Below are 12762 nucleotides of genomic sequence, written 5' to 3'. Positions count from 1 at the left end.
ATATATTATTAATTCAATTAATTTTCAAGATCAAATAAGGCTTGAAAAGTCCTGTTATGGTCCAATTTGCACTTTAATATGAATTTATTCTCCTTTTTATTTAAAAAAAAAAAATTTTTCTCTCTTCTAACGAGAGATTGTATCCCACACTTATTATTATTGAAAATGTCCAACAATGACAAAGGGCAAGGGATGAAAAAAATTAGAGTACGTAATTTTCAATTACTATGAAGCAGTCTATGATGGAATTCAAAGACCTGAAGTTTATGGTAAGTGAAATACATAATTTCAATCTTATTAACAATTTGCAATTAATTAATTAATCAGCCTAATAATTTTTTTCTTCTTTTGTAAAGGGTTGAAGGATGTCGTGGAAGCGGGGAACTTAAAGCAGCGAATTGTGAAGCAAAAGATACAAGTAGCTGCAAAGATCCGAGTAAGTATTCGTTCTGGGACGGTGCTCATCATACCCACAAGGTTAACAGCGGCCTAGCCTTGCTAATGTGGAATGGGAACTCAAGCTTCGTCAACTCTCAAAGCTTCCGTAACCTGTGTGCCAAGGATTTCAACCCATGACTAACGTATATACATGCCAGCTCCTGAATGGATTAGAATAAATTTATTATATACGTATGAAATATACCATACCTCCATTAGCCTTGGAGGGTACGGTTTTCTAGAATTTGGATAAACAAAGAGAGACTATGAAACATGTGTTACTTCAGTGATAAGGAACTGCAAAAAGTCCCAGATATGGAGCAGTGATTGGCAGCGACTGTTGTCTACAACTCTGACTTTCACTTGTTGAAATATTTGAGCTAGATGTGATGTGAAGCTAGTATAAATGGGAAAAGTCGTGATGCTAATTAAAGTTCAAAGGGCAGTGGGTGAATATATATGGAGAGGTAATGGCGCAGAAGATATGTAGGAGATGGTTTTGCAAAAGAAAAATCAATGATAGCAGGCAAATTCATGACATTAATGTCGTGGAAGTGGTTGGGTCAAAGTCAACATCGATACTTCTTTCCATAAACATCCTCCTAAGGCGGCTGTCGGATTAGTATTAAGAGATAATGATGAAAGAACGCTAATGCGGAACAAGAAACAAGGTGCTTGTGAAATCAAGTCCAGAAGCTAAGGCGATAGCAGTCAAAGGACGGATCAGGTTGGCATAATTAAAGTGTGTAGGTTGGAGAATCTGTGCTATACTAACAGATATTAGGAAATAGTTTTGTAAATTTGTAAATGTGGAGATAAGTTGTGTTCGTAGGGAAGCCAATATGGTTGCACATTGGATGACAACTCAATCAAACCAAGAGATGTGCCCTGAAAATTGGGTCCTTTGCCCCCATCCTCATTGGTTTATATCTTAAACAGGGATGGTCTTGGTGTGCCACATACATTCATAACGAGAAAAGGGGTAGAGGGGCATAGAGAAAGTAGCACTTCTCTCAAAATGTCTCTCTACGAGTTTTTCTACGAGTTTTGTAGTGCGTATAAAGATACCATATACTTGGTAATATTTTGTTAATAAACTTGTGTTTTCTTCTGGGATAAAAAAAGAAAAACTTAACAGAGATTAATTGTTTTATACAAAACTAATTAGTTTTTTTTTTTTTTGGCAATGCCCAAACAACAAACCATTGACCAATTTTATCATCTAACTGCAAATGAATTGAGCCGCAAAAACTTTCATCAATGGAGCTAGAATTTAAATATAATAATTGAGTTCTTTGGGATTGGTTAAAATGTTTAAAATAATTAATCATCTAACTTATTATGATATCAACTTAAGTAATAATTCAAAAAAAAACCGTAAGTAATAATTCACTTGATTTACATGTCTCTGTGTAAGAACTTAAATATAATAATTAAATCATTTTAAGATAATTAATTATCCAACTTAACACATGAAATTTACCTTGAGATAAACAACCAAATTATTTCTCATCCTATCAAATTGTCAATCTTTATTTGTTGAAAAGTTCAGAACTTACGCTATTTTCCTGAAAAAATAAATTAACTGGCCACTTGGTCCATTCAAAATTTCCTTTGCAGTCCCCCATTGAGTAAAATTCTTCAAAAAAAGATAAAAGAAAAACAATTCGTTTGTGGACCGCCACGCCTTATTCTGGGATGTTATAGGAAACTTCTGGCATCTGATAGGACTGAATTCTGCGTCATGTAGGAAGCAGACAACTCTATAAAGACCATGCAAGCTAATGAGGATAATGACATAAAGCGAAATCCATTTCTAACATGGCTAGTTTAAGGTTCTTTTTGTGTTTCTTTCTTCTTTGTGCAAGTTCTCTCAACCTCGTATGCAGTAGTAGTCTGCCAAAAAACCATGTCGCCTTGTTCATCTTGGGGGATTCACTCTTTGATTCTGGAAATAATAACTACATCGACACGATTGCTCGGGCAAATTTTTGGCCATATGGGGAAACCTTCTTCAAATACCCCACTGGAAGATTTTCTGATGGGCGTCTAATTCCAGACTTCATTGGTAAGACAAATTTTCATTTTTCCATTTTGTACTGAAATATGACTGTTTGTTCTGAGTGTTTTAGTTTTCTTGCAGCCGAGTATGCAAACCTACCCCTAATTCAACCATATCTTCAACCTGGAAATCATCAATTTACTTATGGGGTCAATTTTGCCTCGGCTGGAGCTGGTGCTTTAGCTGAAACCGCTCAAGGATTTGTATGGGTTCACTTATCACTCTTGCTCTGACATGTGTATATCTACCATTCGCTTATGCTTGCTATTTCAGCCCTTTATGTCTGTTAAATAATACATTAACTTAATATAGGCTGGGATATCTTCAAATTTGTTCTATTTCAAATTCTGAGGTTCTTATTCGACACTGATTTCTTCCTCTTTCTACAAATTGCGGATGGATTAATTGCAGGTGATAGATTTGAAAACTCAGTTAAGTTATTTCAAAAATGTGACAAAGCTGTTGAGGCAGAAACTAGGCGATGCAGAGGCCAAGACCTTGTTCTCCAAAGCTGTTTACTTAATTAACATTGGAGCCAATGATATCTTGTCCCCTTTCACCACAAACTCCAGTGTGTTTCAATCCTTGTCCAAAGAAGAATATGTGGGAATGGTGATTGGGAATATAACAGATACTATCAAAGTAAGTTTCATATATTTTCAAGCCTTTTAAACGTTTTCCCCCTTCTAAACCCAATTAGTTTATTGCAATGTATATTCCATTTTGATGTTTCAGGAAATATATAAGAAAGGAGGAAGGAAATTCGGATTATCCAACTTGGGGGCATTGGGTTGTATCCCGGGCATGAAAGTAACTCGTACCTGGGATTACAGGTTCCTGCTTTGAGGAAGCAACGGAACTAGCAAAACTCCACAATGCCGCTCTTTCTAAAGCCTTGCAGGAGCTGGCGACCAAACTAGAAGGATTTAAATATGCCAAGCATGATATTTATACGTCTTCTAGTGAAAGAACAAATAATCCTGAAAAATATGGTATGCACCGAGCTATCTTCTCAATTATACTACGTTTTTCTTTATTTGTGAGATGGGAATTTGAATCATATCTTTAAGCGACATACGCGAAAGTTGCTAATGTAGATTCTGTGATTGAATATCTCAAGGTTTCAAGGAGGCAGAGAGAGCATGTTGTGGGAGTGGTCCATACAGAGGAATTGATAGCTGTGGAGGAATAAGGGTGGTGACAGAGTATGAATTATGTGCAGATCCTAGTGAATATTGGTTCTTTGACTCTGGTCATTTGACTGAGAAGGCCTATAAGCAGCTTGCCGAGCTGATGTGGAGCGGAACACCCAATATTACGGGGCCTTACAATCTCAAAGCACTATTTGAAGCATGATCATTAGTTTCAACGTATTCTGTTTGTTGCCTAAGGAATTAATGTATATGATTATACTGATAGTAGTGCAACTTAATAAGCCTTCCAAAGAGTGCCAAAATGTGAAACTTTCCCACAATTTTCATTGGTTTATCGTTTGGTGAAAAAATGGACAGACTCTCGATTGTTTGTTTTTCCATGCAACCGATTTGAATAAAACCACAGGTTACACTTTGTGCAATGATTTGGGAATTCATATTTGTAAACTAATGACACAGACAATGATCTATGCTTTTGAATTCACATTTGATACTAAACATACAGTATTTTTGCTTGAATCTTTGTGAATCTATATTGAGCTCCAAGTAAAATGTGATTTTGCATACAAATTTTTGTTTTTTAAACAATGTTTCATATTGTTAAGTGTATTTAATCATAATTACTAATGCTAATTTATATGATTATTTAACTAAGGTTAGGATGAGATTGGTAGGGTTGATTAAATACTACATTAATGCTAACAATTGTTGTACTCCTTTTTCCTTGCTATTTGGTCCATTGAAATTTCTCTTTTATTTAAGTCTTTGCTTAGGACAGACTTTTTTAAACTGATTAGACTGCATATTACCTCATGTAGGACGCTAACAACTCTATAAATATCAAGCAAACTGTGTTTCCTGTTAGAAGATGATTTCTTCCACTTTGTTTCACATGGTTGAATAATTAATTCTTTTCCCACTTATATATTGGGGGGTTAATCCCAGGCGATAGATTTGAGAACTCAGTTAAGGCATTTCAAGAATGTGGAAAAGCTGCCGAGACAGAAAATAGGGAATGCAGAAGCCAAAATTTTGTTATCTCAAGCTGTTTACTCTTTTTTTTGTGTGTGAAAGTTTCAGTTTGTATTAAAGACAGAGCGGAACAATTGTTCACCTCTGAAAGGACGAGATGATTTTGTTTTGTTATATCTCATTGCGGAATAACAGTCCAAAATCACCTCTATACAATGCATTTCCCTGAACCTGTACACAAAAATCATCTTGTCCTTCAACAGTGCGTTTCCCAAGCTGTTCACTTAATTACCATTGGAGCCAATGATTACATATCCTTTAACTGGACAAACTCCAATGTGTCTCAATCCTTCATAGAAGAATATGCTGGGATGGTGATTGGCAATCTAACTGATGCTATCATAGTAATTCCGTATTGTTCAAGCATTTTAAGCACTTTCCCCCTTTAAACATCCTTTTTATCCCAACATGAATAAGTTGCAATGTATATTCCATTTTGATGTTAATTTCCGGAAATATACAAAAAAAGGAGGAAGGAAATTCGGGGTTCTGGCCATGGGGATTGGGTTTAGTGCTATCCATGAAATAAACCAGGAAATGCAGGTTTCTCCATCCCAGTCGGCACAGCACTATCAAAACTGCAGAATGCAGCACTTTCTAAAGTTTTTACAGGAGTTGAATGTCCAACTAGAAGGATACAGATACGCAAAGCAGGATATTAATGTTACTGCTACTGAAATACTGAAATATATGGTAGGAGTTGTGGCATCTTCTTCTTGTATTTAAGTGAAAAGCATGCATATTTCTTATCTAAATTTTGTGACCGATCCTCAATGTTTTGAAGGTTTGAAGGAGGTAGCTACAGCATGCTGAGGCACTGGCCCGTACAGAAGAAATTTCAGCTGTGGGGGACAGAGGGGAGCTTGGAAAGAGTATAAGTTTGTTCAGATTCTACTGAATATCTTTTTCTTTCGACTCTTCTCATCTCACTGAAAAGACCCATATGCAGATCTCCGAGCTACTATGGAGTGGAACAGCCAATAATACTGGACCTTATAATCTCAAAGCACTATTTGAAGCATGATGATCATTTCTGTTGTTTAAACAATGACTTGAGAACAAATATGATTTTGTTGAGTGATTCCCTGGTAGTAGTGGAGCCAGTGTATTGTGCCTCTGCTGTCTTCTGATAGTATTATATTGTACGAATAAGCACCGAATTTGTTTCATAAGATTACCATCTATACTTCTACTGTTTTACATGAGGCCATGTTGGCGTTTATCAATCCTAGATCTTTGTAACTCGAAGCTCAGTCCCAGTAATCATTCAAAAACCGCTGACTTGAATCTTTTGATCGCCATGTGTTGTGCCCTGCAAGCATTATATATACGGGTGATTGTTACCTTGCTCGTCGTAATTGCACATATTCGTCGAGTGTCTTTGCTGCTCATTGTTCTCACTTTTCAGTAACTTGAATTTGAGCTCACATCGGCCTAATACCAAAGCCTGATTGAGCCCAACCATCTGTTTTTCCAACTTAAGCCCATATATTATTGGGAAGCCCCAAGTTGAGTACTGGTCCATTAAGAAGGAAAGAAACACCAAGCCCTCGTTTCGCCTCAACATGTGTCTGCTAAACTATAGTACTACTACAATCCCATTTCTTTTTGCCTTTTACAAATAAATATATAATTAAAAAAAATAAAAGAAGCGACAAAGATGGGAGCATTATAATTAATTTCCCTTCCTTTCATATATAAAATCTATGTAAGTTAGGTGGGTGTTGATGTCAGTATAACCCACCGAAGGCTTTCGATTCCTGAGCTCTTCATTGCAAATATCTTTCAACACCTACCTTATAACATTTTATTGGACCACCATTTATTTTTAGACCTCCTATAGTACCTGACAAAATCCGGCAAGCACGAACTTCACCACAGCAGAGTTGAGCTGACCCAAATCTACACCCAACTTGTCCTAGCTAGGCTTCATTTCCTTTAAACTGTGCTCAGTTTGTTAGAGCCATAACTTTTTGGGACCTGACCTATTCCTTGGATAGGCCGTATGATTCTAACAAAAAGCAGAAAACACATTCCTCTTTGTTCAATCGACAACAGGGTAGCTACGGTAGTTAAAGGTTATGTCAAATCCATATAATCAAGAAATGAAAGAAACCCAAGCCTGTTCTCTCTGTTTAAATAAAAACTAGGGCAATTAAGGTAGTAAAAGTAAAAGGTTATGTCAAAATTTAAGCATGATTGCTTTTAATATGTATATAAGTGGGAGATGTTATTATTATTGAATTAAAAGTAATCTAATTAGATTAATTAATAAATTTATACAATTCATTGTAAATCTCAATTATGTTAAATTTTACTGGAAATTTAATTAATATATTTTAGAGGAAGGAAATACCGTGATGAACCGTGAAGGTGGGAGAAGAGTGAAAGCAACAACAATACTTAATGTGCAATGGCGTGTGAGCAAACAACCCTTTGTTTTCCTTACAAACTATGATAATAGCAACGGCCATCCATCCATACATAATGAAAGCATAGTCAGAAAGAAACAAAGACTTTTGACAAAAGCACTATAGTTTCAAGTAATTATTGCTTGGCAATGATTAGCGGCCTTAAGGGGGAGAAAGAGGCAATGAACTGGCGGAGTTTTTGCCACAAATTGCTGAAGTAAAAGGGAATATGACTTTATTGGGAGGGCAGTATAAGAAATCAGGACATATTCTAGGGAAATAAATAAAGTCACCCAACAGGGAAAGGATTATTAGTATTATTTAGAATCATTAGAAAGTATGCCTTTGACAATTTCCCTAACTTTGTGATTCCACGTTCTCAATTATTGCGCTCTCTCTCTAAAAGACTGCAGGTCTACCACGAAGGTAAGGACAAACTAGAAATACTAAGTCCAAAGTTAGTAAACTACTCGCCCCATTGAGAAAGGACGTTTGTCCACTCCTCCACTTAAGTCCTATTTGTTGTATTAATTATTCATTCACCAACGCAATTGTGTTCTGGAAAATACGTACAGCTGGTTTTGCAAGTGGAACTCTTGTAAGAGTAAATAGAACGTGAAAAACATGTCATTTCTCACCCAAAAAACAAAGAAGCGCGTAATATTGACCCTAGCTTTTTCATTTTTGGTCTGAGTGATACAGATAACTTAATAAAGGACAAAAAATCTTAACACCCAATCTTAAGTTCCATGACTTTTTCCGAATAAATATGCCTTAATTCAGTACAGTCGGTAAATATCAAAATTGAGGTCTTCGAAACTAAGCGTCAATTATTTATCTTCACACAGTCTCATTCTTAGCATATACTATATAAAATATATTATACTTTAATACTATAAAAATATAACTTACCACATTTAAATGTAAGGCATATTACTTACCTTTTTTCCCCCCTCAAGAAAGTACATGATGGAGTTAATGAACTTCCTGTTTTTCTCTTTTATATATATATATATATATATANCTTCTTATATATATATATATATATATATATATATATATATATAATATAGTAGATTTATCCATTTAAAACATGCTTGCATGTACTAAAAAAGAAAACCTAATCAAAACATTAATTATTAATCTTATTCAAAAGCTTGTGATATAGCATTTAAAAGATGAACATGAAGATCGAACTTCCTAATTTAGTGCTTTTAACTTTGACAACACAACATTAGAATCTGATTCCGCATTTACAATTATAAGTACCTAACTAAACCATGTGAAATACTATCAAAACCTACTGTGATAGTGATACCTACTAGACATAAAACTCCTCCATCCATCAACACTGTTATGATGACAACTCCTTTTAAAAAGAATAGCATGATTCAATTAAAATTCAAATATCTAGAATTTCTTATCTTTCCATAAGATATATGAATATATTCGGAGGGACCATATTTCCTTCACAAAAAGAAAATTCGTTTTCCAGTTTTAAAAAAGAAAATAAAAAAGTAAGAAAGAAAAAACGCATGGAATTGAAAGCGCGTATGCAGGCGGCCTGGAATACCTGCGAGTACAGCCCGACCAAGCACATGCTCTCTCTCGGATCCCCTGTTGTAATCGTCTTTCGGCTCTTAACCAATCACATGATGGACACGTGGCGTCACTGTCGGCTCAAGAAAACAGATGGTGGGCACTCCATACAAACCGTGCATATTTCACGTGCCCGATAAGGAGGATGAAACGTCCACGTTTTGCCACGTCATACTGACAGCTGTCTCCAGCTACGCCAGAGATCTTTGCCACGTTGAAAGGATCATCCATCTCCATCGTCCGATCGTCAACCCGCGGCCCCGCACTTCGCTTTCGAGAGTCTATTTAATTTCACAGTCAACTTTTTTTTTTTAGTTTTTTCTGTTGATGATTAATTTAATGATAAGAAGAAAAAAAACCTTTTCAAGAAAAGAAAGTATAGAAAACTGAAAATAGAGATTGTCTTCTCTTGGAAAAAAAAAAATACAAGGGGTTGTGTTGGATGAGTGGTGATGGAGGAAACAGCTAACCCCATGTTACCGAGTCTTTAGTTTTCATGCAGGATCACGACCCATTCGCTTGTGCTTGGTGGTTGGGTGTTTGCACATGTCTATTCTGAATAAAATAATAATTTTGTTTTAATGAATGATTTTTCATTTACGTCAATGATCATAAGTTATTTCATTTCTTTTTTTCTTTATAATATTTTTTAAAAAAATAATACTGTTTTTCCCTACTCACTTATTATCTTATTAACATGATTATTACTTTAACATTGAATCTACATTCATATTTTTTTTCTTACCATCAATACATATTTTTTACCATTACCTAAGATGGTGATTGAATTGTTTATTTATTTTTATTTTATAATCTCATGATATTCTCGAGGTTTGACTAATTTGATGTATTTATGATTAATTTGAAATTTTTTAAAAATAAATAAAAATGATGCTTGATTTTTTTATAAATTTATTTATATATATATATATATATTATATTTTCCCTGGTTATATGTCACGATGCATTTACAACTGGATATATAGATTAGGCCGTTAAGAACTTTCTAGACGGTTCTTGCAAATTATAATATTAAGTTTCAAAATAAAACAAATCAATGCTAGAAAATATGTAAATAAACTTGATTACCATGATTATTTATAGACGTGTCTGTTACCTTCGAAAGCCAGTGGGAACTCTCCTGCAATATGCTAGATCTTTCCTAATTGTACAAACCATGGGAAAAGGCCATAAATTGGGACCCGCACCGGCCACCGGTGGAAATGTACTTTGAAATTTATATGAAGAAATTTTTGAACAAAGCTCCCACACCTCTACGACACGACGACCTCAATTTAAGCGTCAACCGGTGGATGATGCAATCACTTTTTTATGATTTTATTTTTTCACAAAATTTTTCCAACATCATCATCTTTTTACTACAAAGTTGTAATGAAACAGAAGACAAGTTTTTCAGTTACAACAAAAAAGAATATAAACCGTGACGGTATGACACTACTGTACGTAGATATTGTACTTTTAGTTTTTTTTTTTAAGTACATGCAAATTGAACTTGGATTTTCGTTTTTGATTTATTGACTTAAAAATTAAAGAAAATGAATTACTCCTATTTTTATAACATGATTATCCTTTTCTCCGAATTAAAAGGCAATAGGAAACGCTAAAGGATTAATTAGTAATGCATTTTCTATTTTATAAATGGAATATAGCACCTCCAAAAAGTCCAATTAGAGAACAAAAAAAAAAATCCAACCAAAGAAATATATATTGTTTCAGAATCTATGGACTGAGGGTTTAAATTAAAGAAAACATCGCCAATCAGCATACACTTCATTAACGTGTTTTTTGAATAGTATTTATTGATTTATTGATGTCTTAATTGTTGACCAAACTGTAGAGACCACAAAAAAACATTTCATGGTTATCCAAAATTTTTCTGATTAAAAAAATTCAACTTATTGATTATCAGCTTAAGAAATGCCCATTAATTTCATGCTTATAACAATTTGCCCAAGTAACGAAAGCTATACTGAATTCAATTCCCAAAAGTTTTCTAAGATTTTAATTTTTCTATTGGGAATTAATGAATATGCAGCAAAGGCAAAATTGAATTTCTTGAATATCAAGTGTACGGCACGTGCCCAAGTTTCCCAGTGAATTAAGGCAAGCAAAATTGTGGTGGCAAAAGTTTTGAAGAAGATCACCCAAACATGGAAAATAGAAAGAAAACCCAGCTTGGATATCTCTGTAATCCCATAATTAAAATATACAATGTAGACCGTCAAGTTGATCAAAGGAATGGTATATTAGCATATTCTTATTCACGATGAGATTATCATTATATTTTTTTTATAATTTTATAAGAATTTCTTTTCGTAAGTGAAACAATTATTGGAATTGGACCACCTACAACAGTGGAAAAAAATAAAATATACGCCATCAAGACAAAGATCCCAAGAAACAGGGAAATTTTTGGAAAATCACTGTTGATATTAATCCAAAATTAAAAAACAAAATAAAAACACAGAAAGGAAAATCCAAGGCTGAGTTGACTGGGAACCAAACCGAGTCATTAACCATGCATAAAGGTTCACGTCGTAAGACTAGCCCTTCATTATCAGGACCGTTGAAAATGGCGATCAAAAACCTCCACAACGATTTGATCAAATTCCAAGCAAAACTTGTTGCCCAACCTCCTCCTCTTTAATGCCATTCACATGGACTCTTCACTCCTGAAGCCCAACGTTTGTCTGCGGAGAAAACTACATTTGCCAAATTTGACAATAAATTTAGAGTTCTTTTCAAAAATACTTCTTATAAATAAGATATTTTTAAAAATATATTTTTTATAATTTTAATTTTTTTAATTAAAAAATAATTTTAGATAAAATTATTTTTAATGAAACTAACTCATATGTTTAGATCCGTACCTCATACTAACTCACATCTTTTGAGCTTTCCTCGTCAGATCATTCATCTTTAAAGTATTCATTATAAAAAAGAAAAATATTTAAATATTTTGAGTATTTTACCGAAATTTTTAATACACGAAAAAATACTTTTGAGCGTTTTAAGTATTTTAAGCAATGTGGAGTGATTTTTGATACATAAAGAAAAACATTTACCTAATAGGCATATTCGTTGATTATATTGTTAAATGAAATATGGTGTGCTATTTGAAGTTATTGATTTTGTTAAATGAAATTTTGTAATTTTTGTGGTTTTTAAGTATTACGTAACCGATTTTTAGATATTGCGTGACTAATTTTTAAGTATTATGTGACTAATTTTTAAGTTTTGCGTGGCATCCTAGCATTTGGGTCATTAGTTAGTGCATTATCCCCCTACCTAAAGAGCATGGTTCGAACCCCCCTTCTCCTAATTATAAAACAAAAAATTTAAGTTTTGCGTGATTGATTTTTAGGTATTAGTGATTGGTTGATAGGTATTGTGTGACTTAAACATGGCATAAAAATTAGTCATACAATACCTACAATTTAATCACGTAATGCCTAAAAACTAAACACACGATACTTGAAAATCAAAGACTCAATGATTAAGTTACATAACATCTAAAAATCAATCTCACAATACTTAAAAATCAGTGACATAATGTCTAAAAACTAGTAATATAATATCTAATAATTAATTGATTTGCTTGCTCACAGCCAAGTTTAAGTTATCAAAGTCATTTAGTGTTCTAATTTAAAGATATATTTAATCAATTTCAACCCTTTAACTTTGGAATTCTATGAATATAAATTAATAAATCTAAGAACCTAAAATACATATCTTGATGTCATCTTTGCTTTTTGGGATAGCAAAAAAGCGCTAGATGGCGAGATAGATAGTATTTGGTAAGAGAAAGAAATCGAGATTTAATTTTGAAATTTTTATTTAGATGACGGGATAGAGAAAATCGAAATCATTTTAATTTGTCTGAAATTATTTAAAAAGTATTGTTGTCAAATCATGTCAAAAATTGACTAAAAATAGTTAAAATTATAATGAATGATATTTTTGAATTAAACTTATGAGAAATGTTATCTCTCGCAATTTTTTCATAAATTTACTTGTTAATTTCAAAATAATTTCTAATTATAAA

General features: G+C 33.5%; 1 protein-coding gene and 1 pseudogene across 1 annotated transcript; both read left to right on the top strand.

The window, feature by feature from the left end:
- On the top strand, positions 2168–4173 carry LOC18596293 (GDSL esterase/lipase 1). The gene is given in 6 exon segments (XM_018122656.1): positions 2168–2506; positions 2582–2703; positions 2912–3142; positions 3236–3334; positions 3336–3492; positions 3621–4173. Coding segments are annotated over 6 exon segments (1092 nt in total). The 5' UTR covers positions 2168–2259; the 3' UTR covers positions 3857–4173.
- Positions 4004–5958, top strand: LOC18596292 (annotated as a pseudogene).

Source organism: Theobroma cacao, chromosome 6 (genome assembly GCF_000208745.1).
Source record: "Theobroma cacao cultivar B97-61/B2 chromosome 6, Criollo_cocoa_genome_V2, whole genome shotgun sequence".
NCBI classification, from domain to species: Eukaryota; Viridiplantae; Streptophyta; class Magnoliopsida; order Malvales; family Malvaceae; genus Theobroma; species Theobroma cacao.
The sequence above is the reverse complement of the archived record's forward strand: the minus strand, read 5'-3'. Positions and strand labels throughout refer to the sequence as shown.